The 19,451-nt window shown below is 43.0% G+C and overlaps 1 protein-coding gene and 1 long non-coding RNA gene across 9 annotated transcripts in view; one reads left to right on the forward strand and one right to left on the reverse strand.

Moving 5' to 3' along the window:
- Positions 1-19,451, forward strand: part of EVA1A (eva-1 homolog A, regulator of programmed cell death) — a 48,252-nt gene that overhangs the window by 17,368 nt on the left and 11,433 nt on the right. For 6 of the 8 annotated variants that reach the window (XM_078444637.2, XM_078444634.2, XM_078444641.2 and 3 more), the window contains 2 exons: positions 7,104-7,226; positions 13,235-13,405. In XM_078444637.2, coding sequence (XP_078300763.1) covers positions 13,360-13,405 — 46 coding nt within the window. In that variant the 5' untranslated portion in view covers positions 7,104-7,226; positions 13,235-13,359. Of the gene's footprint in view, positions 1-7,103; positions 7,227-12,732; positions 12,967-13,234; positions 13,406-19,451 lie in introns of those variants that run through there. The other 2 variants (XM_078444638.2, XM_078444640.2) reach the window with 2 other exon arrangements.
- LOC145715359 (uncharacterized) lies at positions 1,497-19,112 on the reverse strand. Its single transcript, XR_014137411.1, has 3 exons — positions 18,708-19,112; positions 17,195-17,401; positions 1,497-3,067 (listed from the first exon to the last, which is right to left on the reverse strand). It is a non-coding gene; the product is annotated as an uncharacterized LOC145715359 (long non-coding RNA).

The raw sequence follows: 19,451 nt of genomic DNA on the forward strand, positions 1-19,451 counted from the left end.
CAGCTTTCCTAATTAATTACATGTGTTCAAACATATGCACGGTTTTGGCAGGAGAACCTTTATTCCGAAGTGAGCATGAGTGTGTTGACCTGTAGCTCATGGGGTCTGCAATTGTTCACGCTTGGCCTATCACACACGTGACTGTATCTGCTTCTGGTTTGAAAAACATTTTTAAAAATGTAATTTGATTCAAACATTTGTAGAACCTTCGAAACATGTAGGTTGGGCTCCAGTGTATCAGAGTAAGGTGTAAGACAGCTGTGGTTTCAGGGAAGCTGCCGGAGCTGGCTTGGGAGGGCCTCCCTGTTGGAATCAGAGAGACGTCTGCCCCGCTCGGGAATGTTCACCTTCCAGATGCTCAAGCCTTGTGTTGACTTGAATTGCAGTGGCACAGAGCAGGTCCTGTGTGGCTGTGGGACTAGCTGCCCCTGGCAAATAGCCATCAGGAAGGGCTCAGGTGGAAGCTGCCCGCCTCCAAGGACTGACGTGGTTCCTGCCAAGGAAGGCTGGCACACCCCCTACCTAGACTTTCTCATTCCTTCATCTCCCCGAGGGACTAAACTGGCCTTGCAGACTCCCTGAACTCAGGGATTTTGCTCCACCCTTCTGATCTATCCTCTGGCGTTAACTGTAGTGAACGGAGAAGTCAGCTTGGGACCAGGAGGCCCACACAAAAAAGAATCAGATGACTAGGAATGTGTCTTGTTCCCATTTGCATGTTCCTCGGTGGGGCGTTATTTCTGAGTTCTCCACATTTGCAGATGCCTCAGATAGCCTGGACTTGGGGGAAGTGCCTCTGGTGGTGGACCAAAGCCTCTGTGTGAGGAATACTGGTTAGGAATAACACGGCAAGTGGATTGCCTTTTTTAATGATGGTCTTGATTAAGGAGCCACAAGTCTGCCCACATGTCCAGCCCTACTTGCAATTCTTTTTTTTTTTTTTTTTAATGTTTACTTATTTTGGGGAGAGAGAGACAGACAGACAGACAGTGTGAGTGGGGGAGGGACAGAGAAAGAGGGACTCACAGAATCCGAAGCAGACTCCAGGCTCTGAGCTGTCAGCACAGAGCCTGACACGGGGCTCAAACTCATTAACTGTGAGATCGTGACTGGAGCTGAAGTCAGAGTCTTAACCAGCTGTGCCACCCAGGTGCCCCTTACTTGCAGTTCTAAAGAGAAAGCCACGCAGGATTCTGTCAGAGATTCAAGACCTGTCGGTATGGCTGACCAACAGGGCTGGAATTCTTTTCAGGCCCAGTGTGGTAGGAATGTTGTGATTCTGTCTGACCACTTCCTGCCAGTCCACATGACAGTTTCTTCTTTCTGCAGCTGACAGTGGCAGGCTGGTTCCCTCTAGAGTCCAGCCATGGACCTTGTCCTCTACATTTGGTGTGCTTCGTCAGGGCACATACCAACTGATGACTCCCAAGTACCTGCAGTTATCACTCCAGGATCACAGCACGACTCCAGTTTTGCTCTCTTCCTTTCCAGTGGTATTCCCCCACACTTCTTTACAATTATTACAAACTGGACAGACTTTATGTTCCAGGGTTTTCCTATACTTCCTCCATGAAGGAAAATATGATGTAAGGCCCCTCTTTTCAAACAGCTTATAGCCTAGTGCAAAATATTTTTTAAAAAGCACATGCTTTTACTATATGCAGAAGATTGGCACACAGGGTTATAGAAGTCCGAAAGGGAGAACAATTATGTATGCAGGGGAAGATCAAAGAATGTTCTTGCAGGAGGTGATGTGATGTGGATCCTGAAGGATGGGTAGGACTCAGAAATGTAATAATGTAGAGAAGTACATTTAGCAGAGTAAAACCCAGAGGTGGAACTGGTTGGGAAGTATACAAAGAAGAGAGTGATTCTATTTGCTTGACATTGGGCTGTTATTGAAAAGAATTTTACTGTGTAGGAGATGATTTCAGGACAGAGGAGTGGCATTATTAGAACAGTTTCCTAGTGCTCAGCCTGGCTCCTGTGTATGATGCTGGCGGTGGGGGGGGGGGGGGGGGGGAGGGGAGGTTGGGTGGGAGGCTTTTTTGAGTTAGGCAAGTGGCCGAGAGCACGGAGAGTCAGAAGGGATAGGAGGTAGAATTTTCAGGGCAAGAGAGAGGAAGGGCTCATGATAACCCCCAAGTTTGAACCCGAGTGATTGGGAGGTTCAGGATATTATGAACACTGTAGAGAAAAGAGGAAACGGGTGGGCGAGGAATGAATTTAGGACACAATGGGCTGGAGAGATCTCTGACAAATCCAAGTGGAGACTCCCATTCTCCCTTGTCCAACCTCAGTGTTTTGGACTCCTCTGTCAGGTCACTCCTCTCAGCTACGACCAAGCCTGGCTTTGGCACCTTATCTGACTTGAGGCACTAAATACTGACCCCCTGATGGGCTGACCTAGGGCTGATGATGAGAACCTTGTTGTTCATCTCCAAACCCTCACAGGACCAGCCTTTGCTCATCCATCTCCTTTGCAAATTTGTGTTCTCTTTCTTATTTCTCACTCATCTAGGCCTTCCTGGGCCAGAAGCCCCTGTCTCCAGGCTGGTGCCAGGGCCCTGGAGGCTGCCTTCCTGGGTTTTTTTTTCCCACCAGCTTAGGGGACACCTTGTGGCTTCTGGCCGGTGCCTATTTTTAAGGCCCACAGGACTGGCTCCACTTTGCTGTCTGCAAAGTCCAGTCCTCAGGGCACATATGTTCCTTAGGGATGGGTACAGGCCCTCTCTCAGCTCCCAAGTGCTACTTCAAGTGCAACACCATACCTCCCCAAGTGACTTCCAGGAAATGAGAGGTGTCCAGCAGGTGCACAGCAAGCACACTCTGCACCCTGCATCCACCTGGGACCTTTGATGAAAGCATCTTCCATCCTGCCTCCCTCTGTCCCGCCCTGGTTATCCTCCCACACCTGGACACCTGACCTTCATGCTACATGGAGGTCTCTGCGCTGCTGGTGCTGATGTTTCCTGTCTTGGCCATTTCTGCTGCTGGTTGCACCTGGGTGCTGGCAGTGCTGTAATCCTGTTCCACGGAAGCTTCCTTTGTGTTTGTGGTTTGGGGCCTGCAGAAATAAACCGAAACTGGGGAGGGTGCTGGGAGCATCCAGAGCCTCTGTGACTGATTTAGTCAAGCATCTTCAGTCACTTTCTTCTCATTCTGAAGACTTCACATAATTAAAACCATCCCTGGCCAACACTAAATAAATTTTGCACATGCTGCTTGAATTACTGTGCAGTCTTACCCCAGTGTGGCTTTCTACGAGATTAATATTTCACTGAAACTGTTCCTCTGGGTAGGCGGAAGCCAGCAGCTGTGGAAATTCAACATTTGCTTTATACAATGAAACTCTAGGACAGGGCTGCTTTTCACATTTCTCAGATATGTAGCCCATTTGGAAAAAAAAAAAAAGCACTCTTGGCAGAGTCCATGTGGCATGAGCCAGATATCCCAGCTTGTGTTACTATATATTTAGATATAAAGTGATGAGAAAATGTGCTTCTAAATGCTTATCATATAACACCGGCGCATAAAAGTTGGAATTACTATTTATTGAGCACCTACTATGTGCCAGGCATTTACATACTCTGTATCCTCACAAACACCCAGAAGCGCACCAGACTGGGCCTATTTGCCTCCTGATCCCTGTTCTATCTTGGACAGCAGGAGCCAACCTGCAGGCTGCCTTTCTCAGCCTCAAGGGTGCTCTGGTTTCCTGCTGGGTTCGGCCCATGGAGGCACCACTGGGACGTTAGAGGGTAGAGGAAAGGAGGAAGCCAATGTTTTCTCCCTCCGTCTCTTCCTCAAGCATCTCCTCTAGTAGTGGCCACATCTCTGTGATTCCAGATTCTTCCTGGTGACCCGGCTCTTGGGCAACACTGCGTCCTCCCTTTGTCCCTTCAACTGTCTGCTGTCCAATTTTGCTGCTCTCTCGATTGCCTCATGGTCCCACCCCATACAACCTTACTCCAACTAATTTCATCTTTTAAAACTCATGTCAATTTGAGGGGTGCCTGGGTGGCTTAGTTGATTAAGTGTCCAACTCTTGATTTCAGCTTAGGTCATGATCTCACAGTTCATGAGTTCAAGCCCCACATCGGGCTCCTTGCTGATAGTGAGGAGCCTGCTTAGGATTCTCTCTCTTCTTCTCTCTCTGCCCTTCCACTGCTCTCTGTCTCAAAATAAATAAGCTTTAAAAGTCATGTCAATTTCAGAAGTACTTTAACCCTCGAATTTGTCATCTCTTATGTGAGGCTTCACATTTTAGCCTCTCTCTCACCTTCCACCTGCATTTCTATCTTTATCATTGTAATCAGTTCCCTGCATTAAATTCTTTCTGTTGAAAATTCTTGAAACAGTTTTTGTTTCTCTGCTTCCATGCTGACTGATGGGTTGAGATAGGAATCAGCCTCATTTTAATGATAAGGTCAACTAACTTGTCTCAGTCTTAAAGATAGGGGATGGTGGAGCTGAGATTTAAATTCAGGCCTGATCCTGAAGCTTATGAGGTTTTCCCTACATTAGCCTGTGTTCTGTTCATTGGTGCTGCATGAACCAAGTCTAATTTCTTCTGCATAATCCCTTCATATTCTAGAAGAAGGAAACTCTCACCATCTCATTCTCCAAGATTTCCCCAGATGAAATTCTCTTCCCTTCAACTGTTGCTTATAAGAAAGAATTTTGAATTTCCCCTGATATCTTGGTTGAGTCTTTTGGATTCATGCTTTTTAAACTTTAATGTGAAAATTATGATTCAGGATGACTCTGGAGACGGTTTCAGATTTACATGCAATTGTAAGAAATAATACAGGGAGCCTATGTTCCATTGAACCAGTTTCCCTAATGATAAAAATTTGCAAGACTGTAGTACAATGACCACAGCCAGGATGTTGTCACTGATACAGTCAAGATGCAGAACATTTCCATCATCACAAGCCTCCCCCTGTTTCTCTCTTATAGGTGTGCTCACCACCCTTCTGACCCCACCCCCTCCTTAGCCCCTGAAACCACTAATTTGTTCCCCATTTCTATAATCTGACACTACAAGAATCTTATATAAGTGAAACCATACAATATGCAACCTTCTGAAATTGAATTTTTTCACTCAGCATAATTTTTTGAAGATTCATCCAGGTTGTTGCATGAGTTAAGATTTTGTTTTGTTTTGTTTTGCTTTTCTGAGTAGTATCCTATGTCATGGATGTACCACATTTTGTTTAAATATTCACTCATTGTAGGAAATTTGGGTTGTTTCCAGTTTGGAGCTATTACAAATACAGCTGCTATAAATACCTATGTGGATTTTGTGTGAACCTAAGTCTTCATGTCTCTGAGATAAATGCCAAGGAGCAATGCAGTTGCTGGTTGTATGTTTGTATGTTTTTTTAAGAAACTGCCAAATTGTTTTCCATAGTGGCTGTTTCATTTTACATTTCCATGAACAATGTATGAGTGATCCATTTTTCTACATCCTTATCAACATTTGATGTTCTCACTATTTTTGAAGATTCTTTATATATTCTACATACTATTTCTTTTGGCAGATAAATAATTTGCAACCCCCCCCCACCCCCAACCCTATAGTTTGTCTTTTCATCCTCTTAACACAGAGGAAATGTGTTTAATTTTGATGGTGTCCAAATTATCAATTTTCCCTGTTTTGGAATGTAATTTTGGTGTCAAGCCTAAGAATTCTCTGCCTCATCCTTGATTCCAGTGGTGAAAGAAGTAGGAAGATATAAGGTTCTGGTTCTGGTTGGAGAGTGGGATTTCTGAGTGTGAGTCAGTCACCCATAGTCACTATGGGAGGGCCTAGGAACAAAGAGCAGAATGAAGACATGGTCCCTGCTCTTAAGGAGCTCGCAGCCCAGATTTCAGAGGTTGCGCCTTTCCAGATGTGTCCCTGGAAATGGTTTGCTGCAGTGGGTTGCAGGGGAAGTTTGATGGAGCAAAGGAAGCCAAGTGGCTGGTAGGCTAGCATGTTGGATGTGTCACGGTGTTTATCAGTCCTGCAGAGAAAAGCAGGTTTCTCTCTGTGCAATAATTTCTCCGGGACCATGTGTATCCTCTTCCCATCCTGTGGTGTAGGAGCTCTTTTTCCATTCAAGCCTTTGCATCTCAGACTCCATGTGGCCAAGTTGGCGTCAGCTCTTGCGTGGTTTTCAATAGTGTAGAGGGGAGGGTGAGTGGGCATCAAAGACCTGCTTCCACCCTTTGGTGCCTGAGTCTCTAAAGAGCTATCAGTTCTGTGCTTCAAGTTTCCTTTTCGTTCTTGCCCTTAATTTCTTCACGAGGCAAATGGAGATAGGAAAGTGCCACAAATTCTCTGTGAGGCTGAGGCAGCTGGGATAAGTATCTAGAAGACATAAATAAACCAGCAGAAGTCACATGCGGCAGGAGTCGGCAGGAAGTGGTGCGGACAACCGAATGCGTGGGTACAGTGTGTAGGCGTGGAGCAGAGGGACTCCGGGATGGACTCCAGTCCTTCTGCACACTTTTCAGTGAAGCTGGCAACATAAAGAAGCTGTGTGGGATTCAGTTGTTTCAGGGACTCCCGCTGGCCTCCCTAGCTGGGCTGAACATAGCTAGAGGCCTTGAGACTTCTGGCTGTGCGAAGTCACACATCAGCATTTCCAGGTTTTTTGTGCCTACACAGAGCTGCATGAGGCTTCATTTCATGGCCCATCTGGGCACTGCTATCTGGGAACCGAATTTCCTCCCTTCCTGTTCCAGGGAGATGCTGGCCTGAAAATTTCAGTGGTGAGGGGCCACGTGGACACATCCCATTCTGGCTGTTTTGTGGGCTTTGGCTGACTGGAGGAAAGAGGAAGCAAGCATCTCTGATCTTTTACCCCTTGCTTCCCTTTCTATGAACTTGGGAGTTTAGTTTCTTTGGCTGTCTGGTTCAAATTCCACATTAAAGTCTGGCAGTGGGCTTTATCCTCTCCAGAGATGCTATTCCATCTTTTCAGAGGTCCAGGTAAACATCATCTGGGCTTCTCTGTGAGGTGCATGACGACACTAGGTCTAAGGCATGATGTGGTCTCCTGAGCATGTGATGGCTTTCTGATGTTTTCTGTGCCATTTCTCTTTTCTTTCAGAACTTGAGAAGCCAACTGAGGCCAACCAAGTTTCAGAACCTTTACTGCCTCACACCAGCGTCAGCAGGGATGAACTGTTTTTGCCAGATAATCCTCTGTTCCTGACAGCACATCTCTCCCCAGGTAGCTAAGGGGATAACGAGTTTTTACTACCCTCTGCACACTATGTAATGAGATAGTAACCTGCATGGGGGCTAACACACCAGAGCCTACTCATTGCTGCTACTAAAGTATAAGATGAAACGTATCATCACCTGGCACATTCTATTTTATACATTCAGTGATTACACTCAATATAAATGAGTGGACTCAAGGTTCCAGAGAATATGATTTTGTACCACTGGAAATGAGGTTGCCTCTAGAATGGAAGCCTGTGAAAATAGCATATGATACATACAATTAGCCATTCAGTCTACGAGATGGTGCTCATAGACAGGCTGTCATCTTCATCAAGAGACTAGCATGTGTTTAGGGAGACAAAATTATGAGATGTAAGTGATGGACAGAAGCTGTGGTTGTTCAATTGTGTTGCAGTTAGTCGGTAATTAGGAGGAGTTTTAGGTCAGGGATGAAAGAAAGCTGTCAGAGAGTAAGAATTGTAAGAACTGGTGGGTTCTGCCCAAAGAGAATGTGCTGTGATTCTGGTTGACTGGTCCTGGAGTGTCCTCTCTACACATGATTTTCCCCAGAATAGTGTGGGATTAATCTGATGGGTTATCACCAGGAGAAAGCCTTGTCTTTGAAAATATGCAGCTCCTTGGTTGCAGTTTTGCCCTTGCCATGATAATCACCAGGATCCACTTGTCTAGAAGAGGATCTGATTTAGCTCTTGTGCCAGTTGACTCTCCAGTTACGAATTAATAAACTGCTATTGGTTGATGTGTTCCCTTGAGGGCTTGGTTAATGTGAGCTATTCTCCAAGAACCCATTCACTTTTGGTTACTATGAATATTGAGTTGTTGGCCCAGACCTTGCACTCATGTCCTGATCAAGGCCTGCCAAGCAACCCCTCTCTCTGACACCTTCCTGACGGTACTGGTGATGAGCACGAGGTTCACAAACACTGAGAGTCACTTAGACTGGTCAATGAAGGAATGATGTTTATTTCAGAACAAGGTTTCTCAAACTTGATACATTCCCATTTTGGGCCATTTAGTTCTTTGTTGTGGGGAACTATCCTGTGCATTGTAGGATGTTTAGCATATCCTTCCCTCCTACCTACCAGATGCCAATATCAACCTCCCACTGCAATTGTGACAGCCAAAAATGTTTCCACATATTGCCAAATTTCCACATATTGCATTTGCCCTGGGGGGCAAACTACCCAAAGTTGAGAATCATTGATTCTAGGAGCTAACCAGTGGTAAGGGACTTCCTTGAGGAACAGACCACAAATTGTACTTGGGGGTGGATGAATGCTTCATGCCCCTCACCTTCATATTGGTAGGTGTATCGATCAGGGTTCCCCAGAGAAACAGAACCAGTAGGGTATATATATCCTATTCATAGGATATATATATGTGATTATGGAGACTGAGAAGTCCCAGGCTCTGCCGTCTTCTAGCTGGAGACCCAAGAGAGCCTGTGGTATCATTCAGTTAAAGTATGGAGGCCTGAGAACCAATGGCGAAAATCCAATCTGAAGCTGGAGAAGATGAAATGAGATGTCTCCACCCAAACAGTAAGACAGGAAAAAAGGGTCAGATTTGTCCTCCCTCTGCCTTTCATTCCATTAGGTCCTAAACAGACTGAATAATGCCTACCCACATTGGGGACAGAGGTCTACTTTTGTGAGTCCACAGGTTCAAATGTTAACCTCATCTGGAAAAACCCTCACACACACACCCAGAAATAATGATTAATCTGGGCACCCCATAGCCAGTCAGGTTGACTCATAAAATTAACCATCACAGTAGGAGATACAGAAGAATTTTAGTGATAAGTCAGCCTGCTCAGAGCCAGTCACAGCCCTGGTATCATTTGGTGTTCTAGGTGGCTTAGAAACACCCTCAGAGACTTATGCATACAAAACTCATGCCTAAATGCTCTTTTTGGTTTTCGGCTAGCCAGCATTTACTGTGAGTCTCCTTTCATCAGGCACCGTGTTGGATGCTTAGGTAACAAGGATACGTCAGATGCCTTTTCAGTCTAGAAGAAAACCTGTAAACTGATCACTCCAATTACACTATCATAGATGCAATATTAGAAGAATACTTGGAGACTTTGATAGCCAAAAAAAAAAAGGGTTTGAGTGATTTGGAGCTTTACTGCAGTGGACCTTGTTTTTTTGCCCCCTCAATCATGAATATTTATTGAATTTTACACAAACATATTTTTGCCTGTAATGATGTGATATATTTTTCCTCTGAATCTCTTAATGTGATAGATTATTTACTATCCAATTTTTTAATAAGTGAAATTACATCTTTTACTTGTAATTAAACTATATTCATAATGTGGTATAAATTAGAATTTAATTGACTTCAATTTTAATATCAGCATAAAATAATTCTGCTACCATTCCTATTAACTTGAAACCAAAATTAGATTGCAGGATTTTTTAAATGGATTAACCTTCAAAATTCACCGTTGTACCTCATTAACACCTTATTACTATTATTTTGAAATTGTGGTAAAATATATATAAAACAAAATTTACCATCTTAACCATTTTAAACTTACAGTTCAATGGCATTAAGTGCATTTACACTGTTGTGCAAGCATCCATTTCCAGAATACTTTTCATCTTGCAAAACTGAAACTTTGTACCTTGTACCCACTAAACAGTAACTTCCAATTCTTCCCTTTCCCTAACCACGGGCAGCCACCATTCTACTTTATGTCTCTGTGAATATGACTACTCTAGTTACTTCATAAATGTTGAATCCTATAGTATTTTGGTTCATTACAGTTCTTTTGTGACTGATTTATTTCACTTATCAGAATGTCCTCGGGGTTCATCCATGTTGTAGTACGTGTCAGAATTTCCTTCCTTTTAAGGGGGAAAAAAGTTACAGAGAGGAAAGGAGGCAAACCATAAGAGACTCTTAAAAACTGAGAATAAACTGAGGGTTGATGGGGGGTGGGAGGGAGGGGAAAGTGGGTGATGGGCATTGAGGAGGGCACCTGTTGGAATGAGCACTGGGTGTTGTATGGAAACCATTTGACAATAAATTTCATAATAAATAAATAAATAAATAAATAAATAAGACCTTAAAAAAAGAATTTTCTTCCTTTTAAGTCTGTAATATTCCATTGTATGTATATACCATATTTTGTTTATCCATTCATCTTCCTTCTTCCTTCCCTTCCTCCCTCCCTCCCTCCCTTCCTTCCTTCCTTCCTTCCTTTCTTCCTTCCTTCCTTCCTTCTATACTAGCCATCCTAATGGGTGTGAGGTGGTATCTCATTGTAGTTTTGATTTGCATTTCCCTAGTGATTAGTGATGTTGGGGATCTTTTCATTAGTTTATTGATCATTTGTGTATCTTCTTTGGAGAAATATCTATTCAGGTCATTTGCCTATTTTTTAATCAGGTTGTTTGATTTTTTGTTGTTGATTTTCTAGGAGTTCTTTATATTATCTGCATATTATCCCCCAATCAGATATATTACTTGCAAACATTTTCTTCCATTTTGCGGGTTGCCTTTGCACTTTGCTGATTGCACCCTTTGATGCACAGAAGTCTTAAGTTTTGATGTAGCCCAGTTTATCTATTTTAACTTTTGTTTCCTGTGCTTTCAGCATTTATCTAAGAAATTGTTGTCAAATCCAGTGTCATAAAACTTTTCTCATATGCATTCTCTTAAAAATTGTATAATTTTAGTTCTTCCATTTAAGTCTTTGACCCATTTCTAGTTAAATTTTTAATATGGTATAAGGTAAGGGTTGGACCTCATTCTTTTGCATGTGGATACTCAGTTCTCTCAACACCATTTGTTGAAAGGACTGTTTTTCCTCATTGAATGGTCTTGGCATTGCTGTTGAAAATCATCTGACCATATATGTAAAGGTTTATTTCTGATCTCTCTGTTCTATTCCAATTGGTCCATATGTCTGTCTTTATTTCAGTACTACATTGTTTTGATTATTGTAGCTTTGTAATAAATTTTGAAATCAGAAAGTATGAGACTTCCAACGCAGTTCTTTTTCCAGATTCTTTTGGCTACTTGAGATTCCTTGAGATTCCATATGAACTTTAGTATGGACTTTTCTATTTCTGGAAAAGAAAGTCATTGGGATTCTGAGACTGCCATAGGACTTTTGAATTCTCTTTTAAAGGAAACATTTTCCAGACAGATAAGGGGAGCAGGGGGCATTTTAGACAAAAGGAAAAGCATGATCAAATGCATGAAAAGATAAAAGAGCTTGATATGTTTGGGGAACTAAAAGTAAGCTGGTAATGTTGGAACATTAGGCATGTTGACATTTCTGTGTATATGCGTGTGGGTGCAGACTCGAGGAGATGAATTAGGAGCTAAGGTAGGAGTCAGATATTGTGGAAGTGTCTGTGTATTGTGCGAAGAAGTTTAATGGGGATTAGTTGAAGGGCTGGGCTGTGGAGTGAAGTGATTATGTTTGTACTTTATCAAGATGGCCCAGTTGGTGAGAGTGTGCACTAGATTGGGCAGGAAGAATTTGTTAGCAGAAGGATTAGGTGAAGCAAAACTCCCAGAAACGAACTGGCGAGACTTGTGCTATGGTAGAATTAGTGGGGAAAGATAGGAGGGAATGGATCTGAAATAGTTTTACACCACTACATGCTCAGACATTTCCCAGTGACTTCACTCTCTTCCTGGGTCCTGAAGTCCTCAGATCTGCAGAACAGTCTCTGAACTCAGAGCGGTGGTTCCAACTATTCACTTGTATCATATAGTTGTGACCTTTTAAGAACTCCAGTGGCTGTTGACTACGGCCCAGGGCTCTGGCTCAGAGGTGCAGGGTCCCTCAGCAGTAGCCGGCCCCTCTCACAGCCCCTGAAGCTCCAACTCCTCATCCTGCCACTCCTGGGCCTCTGGCTGCTCCAATGACCTTGTGGTTATTTCTGTCTTACCTGTGCACTGGTCTTTCTTTCCTTGCTTTGGTTTTCCCTGAGCCCACTGGAATCCACCAGAACGTGAGTTGTCTTCTCTGTTGTGACCCATTCCATCCGCCTGTGGAACTGCAGCTCCCCGGGCCCCCTTGTGTGGTCCACGTTACTGAGGCCATAACCCACCTGAGAACCTGCTTCTTCTCCAAGGACTGGAGTCCTCTGCTTCTTTAGCTTTCCCCAACCTGACATCCCTCCACGCACTGTGACTCAGTTCCCCATCCTCAGCCTAGAGCAGCATTGAATAGGAGTTGTCAGGGTCTTTGCTATTTCTTTCTCCCTTTATCTCAGCGAGGGTTTTGCTGAGTGAACTGGGTGATAAGAATGCCAGGTCTGAGCTGCAGCAGCAGCAGCTGCAGAGACGATGTGCTCCAGCAGCCAGAGGCTGAGCCACTTAACACTGAGATCCCAAGTCCTTGTTCTGAACCCTGGTGGGACCATTCTGCTGGTTGGCACATTCCTGGTCACAGGTGGAGTCATGGAACTGCGGGCAGGGAGTGGGCTCAAGCTCCCAAGTTCTTGTGGGCATTTTAGAACTGGAACCACTCTGGCAGTTCTGCGATAGTCAGCTCTGACCCATTGCCAAAGACGCACATTTGGTGACCTGTAGGATGAGGCAAATGGATCAAAGTACACAAGGACTGTCAGTGCAGGAGAAAGCAGAGCCAGGCAAGGAGTGGGCTGCTGCTTGGGGTTACAATGAGCGATTGAAGTAATGATGGGCTGTGCTTCCAAGGCGAGCCAGACAGAATGCAGTAGAAAGTTGCAGGGAAGGTGAAGGAGAAGTGTTAAAAAGGGAACTGGGGAGGAGATGGGGAAGAGAGAGGGGAAAGTCCAGGAAAAACAGAAATGTACAGAGCTGCTGCTTCCTTGAAAGCCATGAAGCTTGCAGAGCAAAGGAGGACAAGACCCCAGATCCCTGGCTGGGAAGGCTGGTTGGCATTTAGGGGACTGGGTCTTTGTTGTTGAGCCCAGGCTACCTGGAACATGGCCTCAGAAAAGCAGAATGTGTTCTCATCACTTACTTTGTGTTTCCAAACAGAAGAGACGCGAGGGAGGTGCCACCTTGATCCAGCTGAAGCATTTCCAGGAAGCTTCTCTCTGGATGCCACGTCGAGGCTGCCCTTCTGCCGTAGCACAGAGCTGGTGATTGCCGAGTGTGTGGACATGGCTTTGCTCAGCAACATCCTGGCGGCCTATTCCTTTGTCTCAGGTAGTTGTCCAGTCTCGTCTGGGCCAGGGTTGAGGGCTGAGGGTATCTCCTGAGTGGCTATCAATGGCCTTATACTCAGAAGAGAAATGCTACACAAAGTGGAGGGATCCTGCTGTGCTGAATTTTGAGATGAAAGATCTTCTGGTTTGACAGTTAAGCTTGGTATTCTCTAATTCAGCAGATGATTTCGGGGGGGGGGGGGGCTTTCAAAGTTTTATCTTGCTAAAAATATTTGGTTTCCTTGGGGCTCAAGTGAGTGAATAAAGTAGCCTGAGGCTATTATTACTTGTCATTGTGCACTTGACTCCAGGTGAGAGAGGCTCATGGAGTATCCTCAGCCTGCTTATTTCTGTGCCGTGGTTCTCAGCCCCACCCAGGTGTGTGTATGTGAGTGTGTGTGTGTGAGTGTGTTTGTGTGGGGAGCATGTGTTTGTGGGACTGTATAAGGTATCTGATAATCTCCTGGGAGACGTGAAGACATGAAGCATGTAAGTCTGAGAGAGTCTGTTACTTGCCCCTTCCTTGATTCAGAGTTGTACTCTTAAGAATATAGCTCACTGTCTCCTCAGGATGCTTAAGAATAGAGAATATGCTGTTCATATAAGAGAAGCCATTTAAAAATACATGAAAATATACCTCAATCAAGCTGAAATTAAAAAAAAAATACATGAAAATGCTCAATGGTTTGAGTGACCAGACAAATTTTCTGCTGCTTGAGTGAATTTTATTTTTTGATAGTTTGCTTTGGCTTTGTTTTGTTTTGCCTCTTGTCTCAGGATGTTGTGTAAAAAGGAAGGGGCTGAGGCCCTGATTTGAATTCCTCTAATCAGAGGGCCAATTTTGCTTTCTGCTTCTCTAGCCGGGGTTGATGTGTGGTGACCTCAGAGTTCAGAGGTAAAACCTGACATTTCTATTTACAGTGGCAAATCTGAGCCAGGGTTGAGGATAGAGGAAGCTCATGGCTTCTCTTTGAGAGAGGATCTCGGATGATATGCAACCTAATTTTAGAAAGGAGGACTTCTCAGGGTGGCAAGATGCAGCACATGGCCTGCACATGCCTCAAGGCCAGGGTTGTCCCGTCCTGGGTCAGTAAAGGCCTGGGTCATCAGTCAGCCCCTCACCTCCCTAAGGAAGTCTGGTGCCCGCAGCCTCCTTCCCCAGGCACCAAACCCCAGAGGAATCTCAGCTTTGCTCTTTCTTCAAGGCTGTACTGGGGAGCAAGGGCACTGGAGTTGGAAAAGAGATATTTGAAACTCTGGTATCATGTTTCATAAGCAATTGAATGATGATCCTCTCAACTCTGTAGTGAAGACAAACCCAAAATGAAGTGGGTGGTGGCAGGGAGGGCCTGGAGGTTCCAAGGCCTCAGAGGCACTTGCACATCAGCTGTTGCAAGAAAGTATCTCGGGTGAGAACATACAGGCTACTGGACTTCGGAGTTGTGTTTGGCACAGGAGGTTCCTGGCAGTTTTCCATTTCAGCCGGCATGACCCTGAGTTGTGACCATTGAATGTGGTAACTCATTGAATGGTCTGGTGTTTACTGTGGGTCTTGTGATCTTGCTAGAGCCGAAGGAGTACATGGCCCTGTTTTTCTCTCCCCTCCAACCTTCCTCCTTCCAACCACATATTCTGGAATTAAATATTGATTGAGAGACAGGAAGATAATGCTTCTTTTAAGTAAATATGGGCTGAAATAAAAAGAGAATGCAAGGAAATGGAAAGTAAAGTGGCCAAAATAAAATGTGTTCGATCTAGTAAATAGACTTGATGGCTGAAAATTAATTCTGAGTGTGATGGGGGAACAATCCTTGTAAAGAAAATGAATTAAGAAAATTTAAAATATGAAGGTGGATATAACAGATACAAAAATAATTGTTTTAAAAGAAGAAAACAGAACAAATGGATAGGAGGCAATAATGAAAAGTATGTTAGAAGAAAATTGTAAATCATGTCCTAATCTTGTAGCTGTCTCATGTTCTCATTCAGCTGAATCTGGTCTTCAACTACACAGGGGCCCCTGATCCCTTCTAATTTCTTCCAGAGCATCACTTGACTCTTATTTTGTCCACGTGGTCCATCATTTCAGCAACATATTTGCTGATGCACACAACTCCCTTATTCTTTGTCCAGCTTCTGATTAAAACAACAGGCAAAACACTAACTCTAAGCAAACCCTACTTTCTCCCCTTTCTCCCTCTGCACTGAAGTAACCAAATCCTGCTACAACTTTGCAGATGGAAGCCATTGGAAATCCATGGTATCAAACCTCAGGTGGGACTGAAGCACTATCTTGTTCCCATGCATCACAAAGCCATTTCAAACCCTGGAAGTTCTAGTAATTTAAATACCTATTTATCAAAATGTAACCTACGATTAAATGCCAAATGCAAACAAAGAGAAAAAAATGCAGCATTAATGAAGAAGGGCTAAACTTTATAATATATAAAGAGTTTTTACAAATCCATAAAAGATCGGTGTCTCAAAGAATAGTAGCAAAGAACAAGAATCAGCAGTTTGCCAAAGAAACAATGCAAATTGCTGATAAAACACACACAGCTTGAGTTCTAGCAATTGAACAAATGCAAAATAAAAGCAATGAGTTCATATTTTTATTTTATAAAATTCTCAAAGATTTGAGTGATTATGTATATAATTTCAATTTTGGAGACAGTGTGGGGAAGTGAGTACTCACAGTGTTATGGAATTGTAAATTGCTACAACCTCTCTAGAGAATGATTTGGGAACATCTGTCAAAAGCCTTAGAAACATGTGTGTCATTTAGCCAGCAGTTCCACATCAAGGAATTTATCCTAAGGACCTAACTAGGGACATGGGCAAACATTTTACTATGAGAACAATTGATCTCAGAACTGTTTATAATAGTAAAAAATCAGAAAAATGGGTGAATATTAATTGAAGCAGAAGGATGTGCTGTTGAGCGAATAAAGCCTGTTACTATATAATATACACAATATAATCCCATTTATATTTGTATATTCACATGTATATGTAACCACATTTTACTGCAAATTATATCTGGATGTTGGGATTTTATGAGTGCATTTGTGCATTTTTAATTTTCTTTTGCTTAGCTGTATGCTTAAGTATTCTATACGTCATTGATATCACTTTTGTAATAAATAATGTTATTTTATTGGAATTTAAGATTTAGAATTATATCATACATGTATTTTAAAAATTACTACTCCCTTATTCTTTTCTGACTTCTAGACCTAAGTATCTAAATGCCCTGAACATTACCACTTGGGTGTGCCATAAGCATTTCAAATTCAACCTGGCCTGCAATGGAATATTGTCCTTCTTTTTAAATTGTTCTTTCTTTGGTGTACCATCTAGGGCATCAGTTTTACCAGAAATACGATTTCTAGTCTTTGGTATACCTTATTCACTGCCCATATACAATTGGTTAGGGCTGATCTATTTTGCCTCTCAGTGTTTCTCATATGGGTCCCCTCCATTTTATTCCCACCATCATTGAATTGATCCAAGCCCCACTGAGTTTTTGCTTATCTTATCATGATATTTCCCATGGTCTGCCTGCCTTCAGTCTTGCTTCATAGACTGTGTTTTATAGCAAAATGATCTTTCTGAACTGTAGCTGTGATGATGATGTAATTCTTTTTATTTTTTAGAATACTTTAGAATACTTATTATCTCTGGGATGAAGTTCAAACACTTTTGTATGTTTTAATAATTAGGATTGTTTTAAGCTGCAAATAATCGAAAATCTCAACTTGGTGGCCTAAACATATAAGAGTTATCTTACCTTCATAAGAAGTTTGGAGGTAGGTGGTCCATTGGCTCAAAGATGTAGGGACCAGCATCTCTGTGATTTTCATGTTCTTTCTATTCTGGCTGCACAGTGGCTGCTGTCACTCTTGCCCTCATTCAAGATGGTTAAAAAAAGGAAGGATGTTCCAGTAGATCTCTTCTCATATTTCACTGGCCAAAACTTTGTTACATGACCATTTAGCTGAAAAAAATGACAAAGTTTTTTCAACTTTTAGACCAGTGACTCATAACCAGGTGTGATTTTGCCCTACAGGGGATTTCAGGAAATGTCTGGAACACTTTTGGTTGTCACAAATGGGGTGGGGTGGGGCTACTATTAGCATCTATCAGTGGAGAAACGTCCTATGATGCACAAGACAACCCCCACAACAAAGAATTAACTGGTCCAAGAGGTCAATAGTGCTGAGGTTGAGAAGACATGCTCCAGAGGCAAGTAAGGGAGAAGGGATTTGGGGATAGTGTTAAGTTCTCCAACCTGCAGTTTCTTATGTGGCTTACCAGGGCTTTGAGTGCCTGAACTTGACTTCTCTGTGCTGTCATTTAGTTGTAGACCTCCCTGACCAACACCTCACTCCAATTATTCTAAACCACTTGCTAGGCCTTTTCTGACCTCTTTGCCTTTGGCAGTCATTTCCTTTCCCAAGAATTCTTCCCTTCAGTCCTCGACTGGCTAGCTCCCTCGCAGTCTTCAGGGTCTGCTATTTACTCTCTTTGCTCCCCAACCCTGGCTTAGGTGCTCATCCATGTGCTCCTCACACATGTTTTGTTTCCCTTGATCTCAGCACTTGGATTGGAGGAGTTAACATTTCTTGTTTCAACTCTGTGCAGCCAACCCCTTGGGATCATAATATAATAATTTATGATGAGGATAATAATCTCATTAATAGTAATAGCCTCATGAATAACTTCTAATAGGGTTAGAAAGATTAAATGGAATGATTGCTCTTTAATTTAATGTTTTGAATTGATAATACATTCTCCTGCTCACTCTTCCATTTCCTTTAGTTTCTTCCTTAAAGTCACCTTCTCAGTTAAATTCCCTCTGGTCACTCCACCTGCCTGCTCCCCTCCAGCACACATCTGACACTTCCTACCCTCCTTCCTATTTTTACTGTTTTCTTCTCCTTATCACCTTATTACCATCTAACATACAACTATTTTATTTGTTTATTTTATTTAATATCTCTCTGAATAGACTACAAGCTCCCAGGAACACTGGGGTTTTTGTTTCTTTCCTCAGCCTCTAGAATAGAGTCTGGCACCTATTAGATGCTCAACAAATCAGTGAATCAACATGGCTCCATGATCAAACAATATAAAAAGATACATAGTGAGAAGTTTTAACTGCCCCTCCATCCAGTCCCCAAGTTTGACCTATCATCAGGCTTCTCTGCATCCTTCCAGGGTCCTTTGTGCACAGGTAAGGAAATATGAACATACAGTCTCATTCTCTCCCCTTTTATACACAGGTAGCATTTCATACATACTGTTTTGTACTTTGCCTTTTTCAGCGAGCAACCAACGTATCATAAAGATGTGTTATAGCAGTGTATAGAGAGCTTCCTTATTCTTTTAGACAACTATATCCTGTTCTTATGTACAGATGAACCATCATTTAACCAGTCCCCTGCTGATGGCCGGTGAGAGTGATTCAAATCTTTTCAAATGGGCAACAGAGGGGCGCCTGGGTGGCGCAGTCGGTTAAGCGTCCGACTTCAGCCAGGTCACGATCTCGCGGTCCGTGAGTCCGAGCCCCGCGTCAGGCTCTGGGCTGATGGCTCGGAGCCTGGAGCCTGTTTCCCATTCTGTGTCTCCCTCTCTCTCTGCCCCTCCCCCGTTCATGCTCTGTCTCTCTCTGTCCCAAAAATAAATAAAAAAACGTTGAAAAAAAAATTCAAATGGGCAACAGAGTTGCAATAAATAAAACAAACCATGGCATATACACATGTTCAAGTGTATTTGTAGAATAAATTCCCCAAAGTGGAATTGTTGGATCAATGTATAAATTACTAATTAAGATAAATATTATCAAAGCACCACTTAAGAAGGAATTTTACCAATTTACTCTTTTTAAGATGCATAAGAAGGTCCTGCAACAGTATTTCCCAACTGTTGGGTCTTTGACAATCTGATAAATGAAAACTATACATAAATATCATTTAATTTCTGTTTCTCTAGGTCATAGGTCAGGAAACCTTTTCTGTAAAGGGTCAGATAAACAGAGAACAGTC

Source organism: Panthera onca, chromosome A3 (assembly GCF_046562875.1).
Source record: "Panthera onca isolate mPanOnc1 chromosome A3, mPanOnc1 haplotype 2, whole genome shotgun sequence".
In the NCBI taxonomy this organism is placed as follows: Eukaryota; Metazoa; Chordata; class Mammalia; order Carnivora; family Felidae; genus Panthera; species Panthera onca.